The sequence below is a fragment of the Ascaphus truei genome, chromosome 5 (genome assembly GCF_040206685.1).
Source record: "Ascaphus truei isolate aAscTru1 chromosome 5, aAscTru1.hap1, whole genome shotgun sequence".
Classification (NCBI taxonomy): domain Eukaryota; kingdom Metazoa; phylum Chordata; class Amphibia; order Anura; family Ascaphidae; genus Ascaphus; species Ascaphus truei.
The window spans coordinates 272,639,849-272,663,487 of record NC_134487.1 but is presented as its reverse complement, the minus strand read 5'-3'; the positions used below and the strand labels follow the sequence as shown (position 1 = coordinate 272,663,487).

At 41.1% G+C, this 23,639-nt stretch overlaps 1 protein-coding gene across 3 annotated transcripts in view; it reads left to right on the top strand.

Moving 5' to 3' along the window:
* The window catches only part of PDGFRB (platelet derived growth factor receptor beta), a 101,922-nt gene that overhangs the window by 41,783 nt on the left and 36,500 nt on the right, over positions 1–23,639 (top strand). For all 3 annotated transcript variants that reach the window (XM_075602069.1, XM_075602068.1, XM_075602067.1), the window contains exons 2-12: positions 535–605; positions 3,390–3,686; positions 4,758–5,024; positions 5,737–5,864; positions 11,058–11,232; positions 12,325–12,514; positions 13,648–13,763; positions 14,619–14,742; positions 16,478–16,698; positions 18,344–18,438; positions 20,599–20,731. In XM_075602069.1, coding sequence (XP_075458184.1) covers positions 584–605; positions 3,390–3,686; positions 4,758–5,024; positions 5,737–5,864; positions 11,058–11,232; positions 12,325–12,514; positions 13,648–13,763; positions 14,619–14,742; positions 16,478–16,698; positions 18,344–18,438; positions 20,599–20,731 — 1,768 coding nt within the window. In that variant the 5' untranslated portion in view covers positions 535–583. The remainder of the gene's footprint in view (positions 1–534; positions 606–3,389; positions 3,687–4,757; positions 5,025–5,736; positions 5,865–11,057; positions 11,233–12,324; positions 12,515–13,647; positions 13,764–14,618; positions 14,743–16,477; positions 16,699–18,343; positions 18,439–20,598; positions 20,732–23,639) is intronic.

The window sequence follows — 23,639 nt, the reverse complement described above, 5'->3', positions numbered from 1 at the left end:
ACTGTGTTAATTTCAGCTCTGGGGACCCTCTGCTTCTGGAGATACCTTCGTAGGGGGTGCCCGTATGTCTGCAGGCAGGCAACCTGTGATCCTAACATAATGGCGACATTTAAATGTCCTGCGTCACGTGAGCCAAGACGAAGCCGTGATGTCATCAATTGCGGCTTCCTCTGGGCCCCGCGTGACCAGAACCTTTAAACTTGCCAGAGATATCGTCACCCCCTACAGAGGTAAGCATCTCTGGAAGTAAGGGGTGCCCGGAGCTGAAATCAACATGGTTCAGGGAGACCCCTGCTTCAATCTTGTTATTAAAAATAAATTAAACCTGGATTGTTGTTTTAACATGTTCTGTATTCAGGAGGACAATATTTCATCCTTATTTTAAGTGTTTTCTGATTTGCAAACTAGTATTCTCCTTTTATGGATAATATGGGTTTTGTTTGTCCCATTGTATAATTTTTAAGGTTTTAGGGTAATTTATCACTAAAATAGGACATAACTAAATTCATCTTCTTATGTTTTTTTTCTCACCAGGACAGCCCGGGTATCATTTTAGCCCCAATCTCTCAGGACATCTAAGAAGATGTGTCTTCTACTGATCACAGGTGATCTTAATGAATTATTCCCTAGAGCCTTTTAACTATGCTTGAACATCTAAAAGCAATTGGGTTGCCATAAAGTTTACAAGAAAAAGCAAAACAAAAATAAATATAAAAAGTTCAAATTACTGTAGTACCAGAAATGCAAATATTTCGGCAATTTTGTCGAGATGACCCCAGTTGCAATCAAACAGCAGAACAAAAGTAAACGGTTACTTAGCTTTTTGAAACACTGATACTATCTACGCGTCCTCTGCTGTCTTCAGCTCTTTGGAGACAACTGTTTAAAAGGACACTGTGATATTCCACGTTTTCAGTATCATTGAATAGGACAATTATACGAAGGGGTGAAGAACTCTCCTTAGCCGGCTTAACCATATTATCAGGTAATAGTAATGAAATGCTGAGTGGTGCATCGCAGATAACCTCATTATATGAATATCACCCACACAAGACTATACGGTATTTAAAGAGAGATACCCATAAATCAGAGGTTCACTTAGGAGTACACAACTATTAATTACTGTTAAGACTTATGTTAAGACTTATGAATACAGGTTAAGTCTTAAAGTGGTAACCTTATCCAAGCGGATGGACTTTTCTGCATTTTTTTAACATAGGATTGAAGCAGATGGTCTCCAGAGCTGAACCCCAGTAATTTCAGCTCTGAGGACCCCTTGCTTCCGGCTATACAGACCCCGTAGGAGGTGCCGGTAACCGCTCGCTAGCAGGGATCACATAATGGCAGTTTTTCAAAGCTCCCGCGTTGTGCGGGCCAATAGGAAGCCGTGGTGTCTTCTGGTGCGGCTTCCAATTGGCGCACGTGAAGCGGAAGCTTTAAAAAGCAGAAAGATACCGGCACTGCCTTTTGTAGTTAAGTATCTCTGGAAGTAGGGGATTCCCTGAGCTGAAATTAACGGGGTTCAGCTTCATAGTCCCCCTGCTTCAATTAATTTTTTTTTTTAAATTGCCTACTTGCATTGCTCCTTTAATAGTAATTAACAGTTAATTAACCTGCTCCTAAGTGAACCTCTGACTTACAGTATGGGCATCACTATTATTAAATATGTCCACCGAAGTCAACAACAAACGGCTGCATTCTTTTTTTTGAGGAATTCGTCAGCCACTTTGACGAATATAGATTAAACCCCTAAATGCTGCTGTGTCTATTAGTCATAAAATAATACCAATACTAGTAGAGTTTAAAAAAAAAATATATATAAGTAAATTGATTAATTACAGCTATTTCAAATAACTTGAGATAATCATTTTTGTGAGAAATAGGCTTTACGCAGACAACTTGAAGATAAACAACCCTGGTGGCGCCCGACTTTACAGAAATATTACACAGGAAGCTATACTTGAAGATGTGCTTGTAAACGGGTTCCTATATGTCTTTTCCCATAAACATGAAATATATAACTTATGCACAGACAAAAAACAATTGGTAGAGAAACTTTGGTGATATGTCGGTGGAGATATTTCTGGATCACATTAAAGTTTTTCTTTGTAGTCACATGAGAGACACATGTATTATCATATATATATATCATATATATATATTATCATATTGTAGTCACATGAGAGACTCACGTATTATCATATTTTTGTCTTGGCAGTAAAAAACCTGCCGAGATTGACAACGTAAACTACTATTTCTGTGTCAATACTCGGCATCAAAAGAAAACGTTTTACTTTTGATGGAAAAACAAACCAAAGATTATTATTATTTTTGCTTTGAAGAATTAATTTTCAGGAGTTTGTGACATCGGCCATTTCGGGTTCTTAAAAAGTCATGAAAATGAACATCTAGGACGAATGTTCATGCAAAGTATTTTTTAAAACAATTTAGCAAGATATCAAACTTCTTTAGAGAGGTGCAGTCACCCTAAAGTGACGTTTCGAAATATTTTTTTCCTGAGAAAAATGTGTTTTTATTCTATCCCATGAAATCCATTGTTATCAGATATTTATTGTGCTATACTCATACTGTATGTATTTGACGGTGGCATCAGAATGAGTGTATATTAAACAACAAAGAAAATAAGCAATTAAGGGAATTACCAGTGTACCTCTGGGCACACACTCTTATCACAAAAGAAGATATCATGAAAATCCCTTCAAGGCAACTGGTTAAAAACATGTTAACAGTGCAGATATAAAATAAAATAATAAATACATAGCTGGGAATCACTAAGCACCAATGCAGAGTATTTCACCCTGATCTGGAGTTTATTTCCATTGAATTGAATTTTTTAAGTTACGACTGGTATCCATAAGGGCGCTTAATGAATCTTGGGTTTTTTTAGAGGCCAATCAGGACTCTATGATAGGCCTGACCAACAGGTCAGGTTTTAAGGATATCCCTGCTTCAGCACAGGTGGCTCAATCAGTGGCTCAGCCAATGACTGAGCCACTGATTGAGCCACCTGTGCTGAAGCAGGAATATCCTTAAGACCTGAACTGTTGGTGGCCCTTGAGGACTGGAGATGGCCACCCCCTGACGTACATTAAGGCTTCTAGTCAATATCTTGTGAAACGGCCTTCCAGCGCTGGAGAAGAGTTAATCTCTCTTCAAATTATTAGAACTAAAATCTTCTCCAGCACAAGAAAGTGGCCGCACTAGAAAATAAGAGCTTTGTGCAATCAAAATGACCAATGGATGACACATGTTAGAGTATTAATGGCATTCTGTTACACTTTCACACTTGACTTTTTTGTGTGTTATGATATATAAATCATACCTTCTCCAGTAACGTTCCTGATTTTAATTTCCTTTCTTTTCTTAAGGTTTGCTAATGATGGCAGGTAGCGGACTCTGCTTGAACATTACTCCACACGACTCAGAGATTGTCCTCAATCTCTCCAGCAGCTTCTCATTGAATTGCTCTGCGGAAGCAGAGATTGTGTGGGAGCATGATGGTCATCACATCAGTGCACATCTGGAGACTAAAGATGGCCTCTTCACTAGTATACTCACCCTTCGTAACGTGACAGGCTATAACACAGGGCAATACTCCTGTTCCTACAACCATTCCATTAATGATGTGGATGCAGAGAAGAAATCAGTTTACGTCTTTGTACCAGGTTAGAATGTGTTTGTATCTTGAAATCTGTCTACCGCCCATAGCTTAAAAAAAAGAACTAAATATTCTCGACTTGGAGTTTCAGCCAAGTACATCATGGTGCTGTACGTTTGGCCTTAAAAAAAGCCTATCTTTACAATCCAATGGAAGTATTGCAAGAGGAAATGCCAGCCAGACTAGTACATTGAAAAGTTCTCACATTCCCTGTTATAAAATAAGACTGTGATGGCCGTATTCACTGAGCCCTGATAAGGGTTATCGCTCTTCATGAGTCAACTGATATTGATTGATAGTCAATGCAGGATCGCTGTGTGAAAACCCATATCAGACCTTAGTGAATCTCCACTTGAGTTGCAAATGATGACGGCTGGTGGTCACATTTCTTTATATCCATTGGAGACAGGGTTGACATCTCCAGTGAATGAGTAAAACTTGACAACACATTTTCATAATTGATGCAAAATCAGCTAGTTCAGAGTTTCCCAACGCCAGTCCTCAACGAACATATACAGACCAGGTTTTAAGGCTATCCTCTCATTAGCACAGGTGGCCCAATCATTTTGACTGAACCACCTGTACTCAAGCAGGGGTATCCTTAACACCTGCACTGTTAGTGGTACTTGAGGACTGGAATTGGGACCCTCTGAACTAGTTACCTACAGCAGTGGTGCGCAAAGTTTCTGCGCTGTGCCCCCCTGCCTGCCAGCCCCAGCGCTCGCCTCCCCCCCACCCTTCCCATTCATGTGACGTCACGTGACCCCGCAGCATCATTTGATGCTTGTTACCATGGCGACACGTCACGACCCTGCGGCGTCATTTGACGCTGCGTTGCCATGGCGATGCGTCCAGAAGCCGGCTGAATCCTGGTAAGTTGAGGTTGCAGAGGTCTCGCGCGGTCCCCCCTGCATTTAATTTAAATGTCTCGGGGAAGAGTGCGGGGGCCTCTGCAACCACCGCGCCCACCCCCAAAAAATCCTGCTCCCCCTGGGGGGCAAACCCCCCCCAGTTTGCGCACCCCTGACCTACAGTATGGTGCCTGACCAGCCCTTTATGTTTCCTTCCTGTGCCAAAGATCCATCCCTGTTGTTTTTGCCAATTGAATCAAACGAGGAGTATATTTTTGGAAAGGCAAACAGCAAATACACTATTCCATGTCGCGTGACCAACCCCAACGCCTCTGTGACTCTCCATGAGAAAAAGGTGGATACTGAAATTCCTATGGACTATGACAACAAGAAGGGATTCACAGGGCATTTTGAGGACAAACCCTACCAGTGCAAGGCAACAATTGACGGAAACGAGGTTTACTCTGAACCGTATTATATATTCTGGATCCAAAGTAAGTTCTGGTCACATCTTTACTTGTATGATTATAAAAAAAGAATGGTTGTATCAAAGTATATTTTAACTTGGTATTCTATATTTCATTCTAATATGAACCTTTATGTAACCAAAAACTGCAGTTCAAGCTGCCGTTTAAAAAATAAAAAAACCAAGCCATTCAATATGTGCATCAATACAATCTGCACACTGACAAGTGATTAGCTAAGTTGACGATCAATCGGCAAAGATTCAGCTCGAGGGCTCATTAAATCTCTGTTAGTGCAGCAGATGAGTACCCAAGATGCAAAGTTCTGTGTGGAAGATCATGTGACCAGGCAGTTACTAGATACATTTGGTGCACTGCTTGAGAGAGGGCAGGGCTCAAAAAGGGGTGTGCCAGAGCCTGTTTCAGAAGAGGAAGGGGATGTGATTTTGTAAATGGTTGCTATAGAAACAAAAATGCTTGTTATATTAGAATACATTAAAAATAAAAAAAATATATATATTTTTAAATGTTACAAGTATTTTCTCATAGTACAGAAGTTATTTATTTAAAAACAAACAAACAAAAAAACACATGTAGGCTATTGCTTGGTTTGCAGCTTTAACACAAAAGTACAAGTCAGAAGTGCTTAATCGAAGCCCAAGAAAAAAAAAATGACCATAAATTGCATACTTACGCATTTTCCAATTGCAGTTTCATGCAGGCCTTATCCTTCCTTCCTCAGCTTCCTTAATTAACATTACCATGGGCGCAGAGCAGAGTTTGGTGAAGAAAGGCGAGAATATCACAGTTACATGCACGGTCATGAAGAATGATCTTGTGAGCTTCAGCTGGGACTATCCTGGTAAAAATGTGAGTATCAAGTCAGCATCAACACTTGAAATCCTCTGGCACATTCCTTGATGTCCAGATTCCTCCATTTTCCCGGCTCCCCCGGCCGTTTTATCCGAATCCCAACAAAACACTGACATCAGCTTAGATGTAAAATGGCCACAGCATTTATTAAAATTACATCACACAAAACGTGGGACCCGTGGTTGGGGCACTAAGTAGCCATGTTACTCATTTGATATAAATTGGTTTGGTAGATGGATTCAACCCTAGCTGAAGATATAGATTTAAAGAACCAAAAGATACAGCAGATAGATAACGGGAATGCCCGCCCGATACAGACCTAAAAGGGTTGAGTTTGAAAAAGCCAGTGCGGATGTGGGAACAGTAGACCACACTCCTCCCCCCTCCCCCCCACCCCAGCCTCCCCTTCTCCCCTCCCCCCCATCTCCTTGTCTCTCTTATCTGTTTTCCCCCCATCTACTTTTCAACATACTATAAATACTGAACAGTACTAGTTGGTTCTCCTTTATCAACTGAATTAATGCCTATTTGCAGATGTTGTTATAAACAGGCAAAAAGTAACTATTCAAGAATAACACAATACAGGCATATCCCGCATTAACGTATGCAATGGGTCCAGAGCATGTATGTAAAGCGAAAATGTACTTAAAGTGAAACACTACCTTTTTTCCACTTGTCGATGCATGTACTGTACTGCAATCATCATATACATGCATAACTGGTGTAAATAACGCATTTGTAACAGGCTCTATAGTCTCCCCGCTTGTGCACAGCGTCGGTACAGGTAGGGAGCCAGTATTGCTGTTCAGGGCGTGCTGACAGGCGCATGCGCAAGTTGCCGTTTGCCTGCTGGGCGATATATCCTTACTCGCGAGTGTACTTGAGTGAGTGTCTTTAATGCCTGTATGTTTTTTACCCCACAATAATGATACTATTTTTAATCCATACATCTGAATGTTCCCATCGTTATACTGTTGGATATCTGTACTCTGTGAAAAAAAATCTAATTAAATATTTGAAACATAAAAATTTCATCACACAAACTTGCCAGCTAACATTAACATAATCAAACAGTTAAACCATACTATTCAAACAAATCATATCATGCCAGCCACTGACCACTACAGCTAATGTTTTGTATTACGTGTTACCATAACAGCCAAAAGTTAGCACAAGCTCTGCCGTAAGGCTATTAACATTGCCACTACCTTACCATGCCCAAACTGGGACCGAACCAGGTAAAACTCCCAACCAACTTCAGCTGGCAAGCAAAATCCCGCATACTGTGACAACAAAATAAAGTACATAACATACATAAAACATACATATATTCTTAACCTATTCCTTGTGCTCACGAAAATGGCTGCTGCTGCAGTCTGTAACCCAACTTTTCTCCTCAATGACCTATCCACCCATCAACTCACAACTAATTGATGATCAACCCATCCTTATTCAAAAACTTAGTACGTTGCAGGGTGCTCATTAAATCTCTGTTAGTGCAGCAGATGAGTACCCAAGATGCAAAGTTCTGTGGAAGATCATGTGACCAGGCAATTACTAGATACATTTGGTGCACTGCTAGAGAGAGGGCAGGGCCTTAGTACGTTGCAGCGTGTCATGCGCCCTTTCCTTAGATTCCATGGCCCTACTTTTTCTCAGCATATCATTTCTCTGGTTTACTTTTTCATCCTTTGTAACTGAGTTAATCAATCAAAACATTGAAAAATACAACCAGAAATCACAACAAAAAAACATAAAATACTTGAGATATTTGTCGAACTAGAATGGTTACATCTGCAATGCATGCATTCAATGTTCATGTTCTGTCAGGAACCTTCTGAAGTCAATTTATCAGCTTAACAGAATAGCGCTTACCAACCAATACCATTCACCAGACATCTGGAAGCATCAGACCACCCCTCCTCCACACGCACCCTGTTTTTATTACAAGGATGGGAACAGGGGGATCCCTGGAGCTGAAACACGTTATTTTCAGCTCGGCTCCCGAGATACTTATCGGTAAAAGGTTTCCCATTGTGCCACTCCATTTTGTTTCCCTCCTCAATGGGAATGGAATACTCTACTTTGATCAATAAGTATCTCAGGAACCAGGAGGTCCCGGAGCTGAAAATAATGAGTTTCAACTCTGGTGATCCTTCATTCTTTCCCCCCACCACAGTAAAAAAAAAAAAGGGGGGGATTAAAAAAAAATTAGTGTAGGGAACTGCTGCTTTAAATAAAGTAGCTACTGTAGCTGTTATCAATTTTCTTTAATGGTGGTCTGACTTCTGGAATAGTTTATCCGATTTCATCAAAGGCCCAGACTCCATCAGACGATGGATGTTCTTTATACAGTCTTCTGTCTTTAATTAAATCTGGTTTCACACTGTTTGCCTTCTCATTGTCAGTAACAGGAAAATGTCTTTTACTGTGTATTTTGTCTGAGAGACAAAAAAAAATACTTAATAACTAAGTCTGAACATTTGGAGGAACAACAAACACAAATTTGACCTGCCGGTCCCTGTGACAGCAGAGGGGGTCAACCAGATGTAACAATGAGGACCTTTTTACAAATAGGGTCATGTTATTAAATATGACTGAAATACTATATCTTGCTGTTCTTCCATTTAAATAATATATTTGAAAAAAAATCATATTTTTCATTTCTTCTGAACCGAAACATGTTTATTGAAATGATGCTTATTTGCCCCATGTGTAATATGACTATTGTATGCTTTTTGATTTTTTTTGAGCTGTATCTGAGTTGTTTTTACTGTGTGTATTCACATTGTATTGTTCTTCCTGTGCTTTTAAATAGGTAAGTACCAAAGAGGCAAAATAAACAAACCCCCTTTTAAAACGGACTTCCTTCGTAGGATTCAATTACCCTTATGGTAAACTTAGGATTCCTTGCAAAGTCCCGCTTCTCGGCGCCCCATTTTTCGGCGATACGGCGGTACCGAGAAGGGGGCTGCCATGTATGCGCAAGCGCAGAACGGGCCAGTCCAATGTCGCGCATGCGCAGAACGGGCCAGTCCAGGGTCACGCACGCTCAGAATTGGGGGCTTTGCCGATATTGCGCATGCGTAGAACGGTGCAGTGCCAGTCTGCGCATGCGCATGCGCACATAACAAAAATCGCCGGTTCCTCTTTCCGCCAATTTTTTGCTTTGCGGCGGGTCCTTAGAACGGAACCCGCCACATGACTGGGGCCCTCCGGTACCATTATCAGCTTCCTTTACAAAAAAATTAAACCATTTTCTATTTTGTTCGGGTTCCCATCTGTAGTTCTAATCTCTAGTAATTATTTGCTTTATCCTTTATCTCTGTGAGTAATGATGGCAGCATAATTAGTTTAAAGAAAACATCAAAAGGAAAAAAGTCCAGATCAACAATTTAACTGCATATACAGGCATGCCCCGGTTTAAGGACACTCACTTTAAGTACACTCGCGAGTAAAGGACATATCGCCCAATAGGCAAATGGAAGCTCACGCATGCGCCTGTCAGCACGTCCTGAATAGCAATACCAGCTCCCTACCTGTACCGAAGCTGTGCGCAAGCGGGGAGACTATAGAGCCTGTTACAAATGCGTTATTTACATCAGTTATGCATGTATATGATGATTGCAGTACAGTACATGCATCGATAAATGGAACAAAGGTAGTGCTTCACTTTAACTACATTTTCGCTTTACACACATGCTCTGGACCCATTGCGTACGCTAATGTGGGATATGTAAGTGAGGAGGGGGGTAGACTGGGCGCTTCTTAAGTGGTAATATAAATAACAATAAAATAATAAGTGCAAAGTGAATATACTTCAATTTGTGAAATAGAATGGAATAAAATTTCCTTCACCAATCAAACATAAAAAATATAATAGAAAATATATACAAGGTGAAGCAGCTCGACACCCTCAAAAGGGACTGTTCTGTGTCCCAATGGTAACAATTTCTTTTTCTTCTAAGAGAGGAGGAGCGCTGGTGTGTCCAGTGATATGTAAAATACACAAAAGAGCATATATAGTGCAGATGGTAAGTGATAGTGATATATCAATCTGTAGGCTCTTAACTAGTTGCACTCACAAAACTTCCAGATGTTAAAGATATGTCAGAGATTCTTCTCCCTCTGACTGGAGCCCTTGGATGTCTGGATGTTGTAAATCTCAGGAAATCCCTCAATATATGATGATGCCGTCAATATGTAATAAGAGAGAAATGCCACAATAGTGTACCCTATATGACCATTTGTATTAAATGAATACAGAATACGAGTAATCTCACTCGCATTTTCCATACAATAACACACGTTAGAGAGAACCGCCGATGAGTTGAAGGACCTCGCCGGTACAGGCTTCTGTGCGTCTCACTCGCGTCTGCCCCCTTTGCTTCCGCATACGTCACTTCCGGTGCAGCGTCACAAGTGAGGGCGGAAGATGACTCCTGACGAAGCAGTAGTGAAACGTGTTGAGTCTGCGTTGTAGGAGAACCAGAGTTTTGAGGAACTGGCAACCGGAGTTGAATTCTAAGGCAGGACGCTCTTCCACCCTCACCTGTGACGCTGCACCGGAAGTGACGTAAGCAAAGGGGGCAGACGCGAGTGAGACGCACAGAAGCCTGTACCGGCGAGGTCCTTCAACTCATCGGCGGTTCTCTCCAACGTGTGTTATTGTATGGAAAATGTGAGTGACATTACTCGTATTCTGTATTCATTTAATACAAATGGTCATATAGGGTACACTATTGTGGCATTTCTCTCTTATTACATATCGACGTCATCATCATATATTGAGGGATTTCCTGAGATTTACAACATCCAGACATCCAAGGGCTCCAGTCAGAGAGAGAAGAATCTCTGACATATCTTTAACATCTGGAAGTTTTGTGAGTGCAACTAGTTAAGAGCCTACAGATTGATGTATCACTATCACTTACCGTCTGCACTATATATGCTCTTTTGTGTATTTTACATATCACTGGACACACCAGCGCTCCTCCTCTCTTAGAAGAAAAAGATAATGTGGGGTATGCCTGTACAGCGGTTTGCAAACAGCATTTGTATAAAAAACATGTGAAGATTGTAAGAACACTAAAGGCACTGGAGTGGCAGCCCCCATGACACGGTGGCTACATGTGGGGCATCCAAGGAGTGAAGCCTAGTCTAGTCTAAGCATCTCTTTTACTTTTACAGATTGGCAAGACTGTTGACCCTGTCACTGACATTTTCTATGGACCTCATAGCAACCTGCGCTCCATCTTGACCATCTCCAATGCTGATCTCCAAGATTCCGGGACATACACTTGCACTGCGTCTGAAATATTCTCTGGGGACACGGACACAATGGACATTCTAGTCACCGTGGTCGGTATGATATCCACCTCATTATTTCTTTGCCCATCGAGCAGATTTATCAAAGCAAAAAAAAAAAAAAAGTGTGATTGTTGCTGCAATCTTATTCAGGCTTAATGCTAACAAGAGTGTTTGCCCTCGCGAGGCACAAACATTCCAACAATGTTAGAGTCGATAGAATACGATAGAGAGGTACGAACCCGCCGCGATTCGCTGTGCCCAGTTTCGATTAACGTTTCCAAAAAGTTAGAAAAACCTGCCGAGAATGTGATCACATTTTTGGCTCCAAAAAATTCTAGCGAAACAGCCATAATTATTAAACATGAATTATTACACTTTTTTTAAATGGCCTTGTGACTTTGTAAAAATTTTTTTTTAAGTGTGATCAAAGTTCGAAAGTAAAAGTCATTGAAATGAATCCAGCATGCAATGCCCTCCATTGAGTTTAAGAGTTAAGTGAACCTTTGGATTAAGGCAAATTTTTTCACCAAAAAACAAAAAAGGTGAAATTTGCAAAACTTTGCCAACGCGTGCGTAAAGTTTACACATTTGCACAGTCTGTGACATTGCTTGGGGTGTTGATAAACGACCCTTTCTCATTTTAACCTTTTTGTAAAATCTAAATATAATGCAAAAATTGAGGCAACAGTTCTGCATATACAAGTACGATTGGCATGTGATCTGCTTATAAACTGCCAAGGCCCCCCACATAACCAGATACCCCAAAACATCTCTATATATGAAGGTCCTGAGTTATTCATTTTACAATCTAAAGTTAACAGCTATTTTGGCCATTTATGTCAACAACTCTTTGAAAGTAGTTATCTCCATGTTGTGATTGGAGAAGGAATTGTGAAGAGAGGAGATGGGCAGATAGACCCCTTTTGGATAAGAAAGGGGGTCCATATTCTCATCAATTTCTTGACAAGAAGTGGGTAGAGCTCATGATTTAACTTCATTCAACCTTTTTCTTGTATACTGCCATTATAAGGCCTACTGAATTCAGTGCAGAAATGGGAAACTGAGATTTAACATGTAGAGTTGTCATCCTTTTGAACCAGTTTTATGAACTATCCTCTAACAGAGTTGTATTTACAATTTTCCCCAGAGCAAGGCTTTGTGAAGCTGAAGGGTGAAAATAGCTCACAGTGTGCCGACTTACACAAAAGCAAATCTTATGAAGTGGTCATTGACTCTTATCCAAAACCCACCATTGTCTGGCTGAGAGACAACATTACATTGACAGGGAATAACACCAACCAAATATCTATTGTTAACAAAAATATATCTGAAAACAGGTGAGCGTTTTAACAATACTGTAATTCATTATTTTTTCTTTATTCCTATTAACTGGGGATATATGATTGTGTTCTAGGGAAAAAAAATGGACACACTCCCTGTGCACTATTCAACAAAGGTCTAACATTTATTTATTCATAAAATGTTTAGGAAGCAATACATTGAGAGTTACTTCTCATTTTCAAGTATGTCCTGGGCATAGATTTATGATGACAAATAATACATGGTTAAAAATACATAGTTGCATTAAGAACAGGGTTATACATTATATACAAGACATTGCATGCTTGTAATGCTATGTAATAGTTACAGACCAGATTAAAATGTGAGATGACTTTAGTTTGGAAAGAACTTAGACTGGTGGTGGCTGTGAGTGTCTCGGGTAGATTGTTCCAGTTGTGGGGTGCACGGTAAGAGGAGGATGGTCCTGGAAGCAAGCATAGAAATACAATCATTAGCCAAATGGTGCACAGCCCAAACTCAATCATGTAATGTTTCAACAGGTCATGTTTGGAACCCCTTTCACACTCGGTCATTTGATGATCTATTTATTTTGTGATACCAACTGAAACAGAATGCTGCATAATAAAACACCACTGCCTATAATAGCACTGTTCATTTGAATGGGTTGTAAGGTGTCTTCAGGCACCCAAGAGGTAATAGCAGCAAGGAAAGGGTTCAACAGGCTACGAATATATATGCAGATCTGTTTGGGGTACTACAGTATAGAACTAGATAGAACCATTACCATGTATAACACCGTCTCACATTTACAGCCACAATGCACAATTACTTAAATTGGCTTGAATGTGTCTTCCAGCAGCAGAAGGGGTCTTATTGCAGAAGACCGCCTAGTAGACATGGCCCCAAATTTGTATTTTAAATTGGTTAGTGTGGACCTTTAAATAAAGCCTTGATGACATTTGAACTACCATAATATAGTTTGCATTGTAGTATTAAAGTTATAGTGAGAATATCAAGATATACCTGTAAGAAGAAAGTACATTTACAATTCAAAGTCATTTGGTTCTTTTACTGGGGGATCCATACATAAGGCACCACCCTAAACAATGCTGCCCAGAACTTCAGTGGCGGGCAGAACAAATATGACTCTTTATGCTGTATTTGCCAGGTACCTTAGCGAGTTATCCCTCGTGCGTGTGAAAGAACATGACGGAGGACTTTATACAATCAAAGTTTTCAATGAGGATGACTTTCAGGAGATTTCCTTCAACCTTCAGATTAATGGTGAGGTTTCTAGACTATATTAATGTAAAAGAAAACTTTTGATCCCCAGATATTCTGCAAACTGCAGCTGTCAACTACTATATACTGTATACGTGAACACCTCCAATCTTCATTACATAAGATATTCTGACCCGTGTTCAATTTGGAAGTAATTTCTTACATAGTAATGACTACTTTTCTTGTGAAAATATTAGCATGGGCATGTGTGGGGTGCATGCAACATCGTGATATAAATCCATTCGCTTTTTAATATGTCTAGCACTGCTGTGCTAGACATGTTATGGCTCACCAGGGAAATAAACATTAAACAACATTTTACACTGGCACAAAACTTCACCGAATAATGTTCCAAGCAATGTGGATAACTCTTGGCTGATTTACAGTGATCCAAGGTTTTAGTCTTTGACCCAATTTTTTTTAGACATTTATTTTAAATATCAGAACAGAGAACAACATGTTTTTGTAAAGAAAATGGACGGGAAGGAAGCTAATAAATTGCATGTTGAGCATAATTATTTGCATGCCATTACCCAGAATCCTTGTAGGCAGCCCAAATACTGCCTGACATGTTGCAATGGAGTTAATTACGCAGGTCTGGGGGACGGAGACACACAAATTAAATCATAGGTTATCTGCGTGGTATAGTACTTTTTACACTTCCTTTCAACCCTATGAAGCAACATTTTAACTTAATTATCCTTTTCATTAGGGATTGTCTACCGCACTTTTCCTGCACCACAGAAGCCCCTTAAAAAAATAGGTTCACGTGGGGAAGGGGGAAGCTAAAATAGTATTTTCACTAGTTATGATTTCTGTACTGTTCTGTCAAATAATGGCATTTTCTCTTTGGTGTAGTGCCAGCTGAGGTATGGTGGTTGGTAGACATTCACCCGGCGAGCGGTGGGCAGGTAGTGACATGCATCAGCGATGGAATGCCTATGCCAGAAATTACATGGTACACCTGCAGCGAATTGAAAAGGTAATGGAATGCTTATAGCATCCTGTTATTAGCCATTCTTAATTTGAGTTTGCATTCATTGGTATCTCACGCATGAGAATCATATCACTAAGTAGGACAAAGCAAAACCTTGCTGTCCTACAAAGACAGGGTTATCGCTTCTGCCACTCTGTATTTTAATTTCCTGAGGAAGAGAGAAAACGCGTGAAGGCTTGTCTTATAATATCAACTGGTAGTCCAAATAAACAAGGTATCACCTAATACTGAAATACGCATTTACTCTGCACTGTTTTATTAAATAAAATGTTTTACCAGGAAATAATACATTGAGAGTTACCTCTCGTGTTCAAGTATCTCCTATATTAAAGCCTCCCTCCTCCCCCCATCCATCCTATTTCAAAAGTCGTCTTCCTAAATGTAGATTCTTTTGTTGCTTGTTTTCATATGTCCAAAAGCCCTCATTTTATTATTAAAATGATAATAAAAACTATTATTTGTATTAAATAATAACTTTATTATTATAATAACTTTATATAACACTTTTCTCCAAATGGGACTCAAAGCAACTCTCAATTACAATATAGTGCAGTATGCAGCACAGTAGCAATTCTTACAGACACAGTCCCTGCCCACATGAGCTTACAATCTATTGTTTGGGTGCCGTACGCAGAGGGAGATGAAGTGACATGCTGAAGGTCATAATGACACTGGGAATCGAACCAGGTTATGCCGATTCAAACTCAGTGTTGTTGTTTACAGAGTCAGTGTCTTTACTCACTGAGCCGCTCCTTCACAGTGCTTCTTTGTTCTAGCAATGTTTGCTTAGTATAATACAATAAATATAGCTCTTTTTGTGGTCCCACCAGTCCTTTTCTGTTTACTGGGTGATTGAGCAAGAGCTCAGTTTGAATATAACATAGAAGGAACTAAGTTATATTTATATGATATATGTCATTTGTATGTGCTATAAAGAGGAATCAAATGGTGCTTAAGAGTCCAGCAAAACTGTCACTAAATTGTATAAATTGAAGTGTTTAAAAGAGCAGGCCCCCTTATCCCTCTGCCCCCCCCCCTTTGATATAGATGGGCTGCAGGCAGGTTTCCATAGGGTTGCTAGGTGTCCTATATTGAACCTTTTGGACACACTGTCCTGTAAAAGATTAGAGGTAATACTGGATATGTATGTGTCCTGTATTACCTCTCTGGATTTAGGGGGGCCGTGGGATTTCCCTGAGTAGGGCTGTTAGAGGGCTGGGCAGCTTCCCCCATCCTGATTGGTTGCATTACCCAGCAACAGCCAATCAGGAGAAGGTGTCTGGGGGTGAGGCCAAGGAGAGGAGGAAACAGCATGGAGTGGAGAGAGGTGAGAGAGGTTTGTGTGTGTGTGTGTCGAGCATGTCGCACCTTTCACCATTGTGTCCAGTATTTTTGGAGAAGCCATCAGGCAACCCTAGTCTCCGGAGCTAAACCACATTAATTTTAGCTCCAGGGACCCCCCACTAAAAGTGACAAAGGTTGCTTCTTGGTATGTCAATCCCTACATCATCGGAATCCCCCCTACTTCACAGTGGGTGAAAAAAAACCCTAGAAACTGCTCCTTTGAAGGATACATTGCTGCATTGGCAAACAAGTTCAGGCACTAAACCAGAGCATTGGAGAAAAGTGGTGGCAATGAGTAGAATCAACTACTTACGTGTGCAATTGAATCTTTATCTTTCCATTTTCTTTTCTCTGTGTTGCCTCATAAATACAACAGGTGTAACAATAAGGGATGGGAGCCATGGAAACTTCTGGATAACAGTTCGTCAGAGTTGGATTTTGAGATGAACCTCACTTCCACGCAGCCGCAGGATCGGAGGGCTTACCGTGTAATGAGCGTGCTTCACTTCCGCGGGCTGGAGGACTCCCTGGCAGTTCGCTGCTCGGGCCACAATATCCTTGGAAGGCATAACCGAGATGTCACACTTGTGCCACATGGTGAGTACACCTCATCAAGACGTGTTTGGCGACTCCTCAACAGTTAGGGTTGCCAGGTGCCCAGTATTGAACTGGACTGTCCTGCATTTGGACACTGTCCAGTAAAAAATTAGAGGTAATACCGGACATGTATGTCTATACCAGTATTACCTCTCTAGACAGTGACCTTACCAGCTTGGAGGGCCGCGGGATTTCCCCGAGCAGGGAGAGAGATGGGCTGTTGCTAGGGTTATGCAGGCAGTTAGGAGGTGGTGTCAGGAAACAGCATGGAGCGGTGAAGTGTGTGCGTGTGTCTCGAGCGTGCTGCACCTTTCACCATTGTGTCCAGTAATTTTTGGAGAAGCCACCAGACACCCAATCAATAGTGCATGAAGCATCAACTTACCAACACGTTTACAAAATATTGCACAATACCCCTGTCATACCCAGTTATAGTGTAAGGATTTAAGAAAGCTGGTGCTGTAATATGTTCAATCCTTTCAGGCCCTTATTTAACATACTTTATCATTTGAATGGGCTTGACGAGGCAATCTGAGAGGGCACATTTTGTTCGCAATTTTCTGTAAACATAGGATTGAAGCAGAGGGTCTACGGAGCGGAACCCCATACATTTCCGTTCCGAGGACCCACTACTTCCGGAGATCCTTACGGGATGCCAGTAGCTGCTCCGGCTCAGCTACCAGGGTTCAAGTGATTAGTCGCTTTTCAAAGCTCCCGGTCCATGCAGGCCAATAGGAAGCCGTGGTGTCATCCGGTGCGGCTTCCTATTGCCCACGTGACACGGGGTCTTTAAAAGGCAGAGGGATACTGGCATCCCCTACGGAGGTAAGTATCTCTGGAAGAAGGGGGTTCTCAGAGCTGAAATTAGTGGGGTACAGCTCCAAAGACCCCCTGCTTCAATCCTACGTTAAAAAAAATTGCAAAAAGGATTTGCTGCTTTGATGGCTCCCTTGACAGTAAGAGAAGGTTACATTACTGAGCAGCAGCCAATCAGGAAGTGGTGTCAGGCGCCTGGGGGTGTGGCCGTGTAGAGGAGGAAGCAGCATGGACAGTAGGGAGGTGAGGTTTGGTGCCTGTCCTGTGTATGTATTTGTTCTGTCATGTTGTGTGTGTGTTTTCTTTAACTGCCTCTGCCCTGTGTCTCCTGTGACTCTCTGCCCTCAGTGTCTGTCTGTCTCTGACTTGTGTCTGTCTCTGTCCTGTGTCTCCTGTGACTCTCTGCCCTCAGTGTCTGTCTGTCTCTGTCTTGTGTCTGTCTCTGGCCTGTGTCTCCTGTGACGCTCTGTCCTCTGTCTGTCTCTGACTTGTGTCTGTCTGTCTCTGCCCTGTGTCCTCTGTGACCCTGTCCTGTTGTGGGGTTGCCTCAGCAACTGAGCACTGTGATTAGGGGGGCCTTGCAGGAGAAAAGGTTGAAAACCATTGAAATAGGTCCTATATACTTGTGTGTATTAAAAAAAAATATATATATATATATATATATATATATAAATCAAAAAACATAAATCAAATAGTCAATATCGTTCTGTGGCTAACAAAATGCTTTTATTTGTGCGAGCTTTCGAGATACACTGATCTCGTCTTCGGGTGGTGTTACATATATTGAATATATATTGAATTGTATGTTTGGATTCCTTTTACATTTCAGTTTTGCCCATGAAGGTTGTCCTCATATCTGCTGTCCTAGTCCTGGTGGTGTTATTTATTATCTTCTTCACAATTCTCATCGGCTTGTGGCACAAGGTAAGAGAGTTGTTTTAGTTATACAGATACTTTCTGGCCAACAGAGGCATTGCGAATTATCTAAATATCTGCTGATCTTAAAGCACAACATATTTTTCATTATTGTTGTGAAATAAATATAACACTTTTAACCCTTTGTGAACATAAGCTACCCTTAGAAAACTAGCAACGAAAGCATGACTTACCCTGTACATCATATGGGCCCCAGGCGTGCCAGCCATCATGATGCACGGCCACCATCAGGGGGGGCGCCAGGCCAACTGTCCCAAGCCTGGGGGCCAAGATGGCCTGGCAGGCCAAACCACTTCCTCTATTGGCCTCTTGGCCAACCAAGCCTCAACAGGTAGCCCCCTCCTGCTCCATAACCCGGGGCCCGGTTGTATACTCCTGCCCTGGGAATTGTGGCCTGTCATGATGTCCAGGTTAAAAACTCAACTCAGCAGTGACAGGACAACACCCTTTGCCTGCTTGTAATATATGCAAAGAGAATCCATCAGAAAGATGCAGACTATGCTAGGTTTTATAACACTGCTTGTCATGTAATATCTGTCACAGTGGTTTCCAACCTTTTTTTGGTTAAGGAATCCTATGTGAAATTCTGAGGAACCCCCAACCATCTCAAATAGCAACTCTGTGATCAGATGCATTGTACATTCTTCTGTATTTGATACAATTTTCAAATGACTAGAACATTGCAGGGAACCCTTTAGGGATGCCCGGGGAACCCAAGGTTCCTAAGAACCGTGGTTGAAAAACACGATCTATCACCTATAATAAGCATCGGTACAAGAACTTTCCACTATAAGAACGGTGTACAATTATTCCCAGGCATTGATAAACCGGTGCTCCTAGAATAAAAACCTAATCGCAAGAGTAAGGTGACCATACTGTATGTTTAAAGGGACACATTTGTAAACATGAGCGGCCAAACCACTCCACTCAACGGCTCCATTAACCACGGATCAAGTGGAGCAAAGTTGAAGGAAGTCACTTTGCTGCATTGATGCAAAGGATGCAACATGATTCTCAATAAGAAATTATTATGACGCCTTATTTGCGACTCCATATAGTCTTACTGTCTGATGATTTCATGATAGACTATCTACAAAAAATTCAATTGGAGCACTAAATATTTTCTTTTTTGCTTCCTTATGCATTTAAAGTTAGGTGGATTAATATTCATTTAATACTTATCACTAGAGATGGGCGAATATTTTTGGCGAATTTGGATCCACAGTGGATGGGCTGGTTCCTTTGGATCCGCGGATTTCAGCGGATCAGTTTTGCGGATTTTTTATTATTATTATTATTGCCAACAACGGATTGCTCAATCAACGGATTGTATTCTACAAATCCGTCCACACGTTGTAAACAACAGCGGCTTTTGATTAATCCGTGCTGATTAAAACCGAACAAACGTGCATTTGTCGATTTTACGCGGATTTGGGGGGTGGGGTGGAAATGCAGGAAACGGATTGGGCCGGATTCGCTCATCTCATACAGCTTCCAGACTCACCTGACTCCTAAGGCCACGCTTATAGTCCTTGCTACGGCGACGCTGACATCACGCTGCGGTCGCTAAAAAATCAAATGTAATTGACTTCCAGTGATCGCGACCAAGCCGTCGCTCCGTCGCGCCGCTCTTACTATAAGCGCACGCGACGGATTCAATACATTTGTTTTGACGCGACTTCGGTATCGCCGGGACTATAAGCGCGGCCTGAAGGAATAACATATATGTATGTTACTCTTTGATGCTGAGGGAATTTACAATTTATTATTTCTACCAGAGTTTCTGTAATTGCCGATTCAAATGTCACGGTAATACAACCACACGAACGGCGAGGGCGTGTGTGAGGGGTGAGCAGTGTGATTGTATAACCGGGACATTTGAATCGGCAATTACAGAAACCAGTACAAATGTCCAGTTTTAATTTGCCTTTCTGACACAGAGGCAGGATCTCTAAAAACGGAACTGTCCCAGTCAATACGGTACGTCTGGTCACCGTACGCAAGAGGCAACAACTTCAGATAAGTGAATGGAAAATATACCGGTCACCGGTTAACTCTCAGCTTTAGATTTCAGCCAATATCTTTTGCGTGTTTGTGCATTTTTGGTGCCTTCCAGCTTACAATTTGCTATTCTTGTTCCACCTGCAGAAACCACGTTATGAAATTCGATGGAAGGTTATTGAATCGGTCAGCTCTGATGGACATGAGTACATATATGTGGACCCACTGCAGCTCCCATATGATTCCAGCTGGGAGATTCCCAGAGACAAGCTCATTTTAGGTAACAGCATACTGGCAAGGTCATTTGGAGATCATAGGGCAGTAATGGTACTAGGAATCATTGGGCTGAAAAATAGGGTTAATGAAAATGCTGTGAATGTATGCAATCAGTCTCATGTTCCAAGAAACAGCCATTTAACACAGTGCTTGTGCCATGGCCTTTATATGCTCCTTGCTAAAGCCTTTTTGAAACATAAAAATCTGGTTTTAGGAGACTATGCAGGTTATCCTCGATGTGAGACGTACATCTAGGGTCGTCACATTTATGCTTTTGTAATACGGGACGCCGAAATCCATTATAAAAGTGCGACGTCTAAATGACTGATGAACAATTTGCAATTGCTTGGAGCTGAATGGTATCTCCCGCTTGAGCGCTATCTTCTTTGGTTTCAATCCTCTCTGCTCTTGACCGGACGGGGAAAGACGCGCTGAACTAACAAGTGGCGGTGGGAGAAAAAGTAATGCCTATAGGGGTGGGTGTTATGGTATTAGGAGAAGACATGGCAGGGTCCTGACTTTATTTGAATAATTTAGTAAGGCGACATCTATCGGAAAGGGGAACTATTACTGTCACGTAGGAATCTATTACGTTTTTATGATTTAATTACAGTAACTTTATGTTCAGTTATTTCACATCAAGGCGCTAAAATACGGGACAATTATGCGTCCTGACTGATATTTCCGGGACAACAGGACAAGTCAATGAAATAAGGGACAATCCTGTATATATGGAACATATGGAAACCCTAAGTACATCATATAATCTAATATTTTCAAAATACATTTTAAAGCTGCAGACCAAGCAATATACTACATGTGTTTTTTTTTTTGGTTTTTTTAATAAATCCGTTCTGTACTATGAGAAAATACTTGTAGCATTTAAAAAAAAACAAAAAAAACTGTGAAGGATATAATGTAACGAGCATTTTTTGTTTCTATAGCAACCATTTACAAAGTCACATCCCCTCCCTCTTCTGAAACAGGCTTTGGCACACCCCTTTTTGAGCCCTTCCCTCTCTCTAGCAGTGCACCAATTGTATCTTGTGATACCTAGTCACATGATCTTCCCCACAGAACTTTGCATCTTTGGTTCTCTTTTGCTGCACTGACGGCCATTTAGTGAACCCTTGAGCCGAATCTTCGCCGATCGATCACAGGAGAACGGATCAATCGGCAACTTAGCTAATTACGTATCATTCGATGGATTGTATTGATGCACATATTAAAGGGGAAAATCATTTTTTTTTTTTTAAAGCTTGGACTGCTGCTTTAAAGCGATGTTGTTTGAATCCATAATATAACAGTTTTACTAAAAATATTACTAAATGTTTAATTGCCACTAACCATTAAGAGTATCTTCCTAGTAGTAAAATACAGTTATTGACATTGATCTATATGTGCACAACATCTTTCAAACAATCTGGTGCAGGAGCAGGTGGCTCTGACGTAACGTTCTTTACAAATCTCTCCCACCTAAATTATGTTCCAAATGTTAATATTCCTATACATATGTCTGACAAAGTATATAACACTTCCATATAGAAGTACATTGCATTTTTTTAATTTTTATTATTATTCCCGGTTTTAGACTAGCCCAAGTCCTGTGGTGCTAGATGGGCCAGCAACAATGCATTGTTAAATGAAATCAAAGTTACATTGTGTCACTCTCCTATTCCCTCTACGTGCTATTAGCCATATTGTACCTGGAGAAAGGTACATTTGTAGGCTGATAATTTATTATTGTGAGGAATGATTTGTTGTGATGTAGTTTGTGGATATCCTTCAATGGGCCAAAATACATTCAATTACAATGTACACAGCTGTCAAAACCTCACAGGCTTTCTGTTTTTGTCAGTACACATGAATAACTCTTATGTTAATCCATTACATGTATCACAACTTGCAATAAATATACTAACTTAAGAAAGGGAAAATCACAATATTTTTTTCCCCCGTATAACAATAAATGTAAAATACCCCAGTAAAGCACCAGCTTATTCAGTTTAAAAACCCACATTTGTTTTAAATGATAAAACCTCCCAAGTAGACCTTCTGTTTTTCAGAAGGTAATAATTCTTATCTTCATTGAATATGGCGCGGGACATGTATTTTTTCCAGATCAGTAACAGCTACTCCCTCTTGCCGGAGTCTCTGACCATTTGGGGATGATAGCATTAATCAGAATGGTCAGCGTCTCCTGCGCTCCCGTTGAATTTCTTTGCTTTCTGTCTTGTTGTTTAACATGGAGTCGCTCCTTACACAACCTGTTATGTGTTTAGCGTTCATCACTAGACACAATTCGACTGCAAACGGTTTTCAGCCTAAACCAGGGACGACCAACTCCACTACTCACGGGCCACCAACAGGTCAGGTTTGCAGGATATCCCTGCTTCAGCACAGGTGGTGCAGTCATTATGACTGAGCCACTGATTGAGTCACCTGTGCTGAAGCAGGGAAATCCTTATAACCTGCCCTGTTGGTGGCCATTGAGGACTGGACTAGGCCATCCATGGCCTAAACAATCCATTATTTTTTTTAACTTTAGTTTAGATAAATGATTTCATTGCTGTCTATTTATATTGAAGGAAGGAACTCAAGATCCACCCCATGTATGATTGCACACTATCGTATATTTCTAAATCTCAGTGGATTTGCTAACCATTTACTGCTAGAAAGACTGACAGCATGTTACTATTACCAGGAAGTTTTTTATTGGAAACTGCATAGGCAGAGAGCGCCCTCAAGTGGTTAGCTTGAAATAGGGCCTCTGGTGTTGAAATGTAGAGCAGGGGAGCGCAATTTTTTTTCCTGCGCCCCCCCCTGACGGTTGTCCCCCTCTCTTTGCGCCTTCCCTGCTTACATTGGCACTGACGTCTTGGCGCGTCACCAGGAGCCGACTGAACCACGAT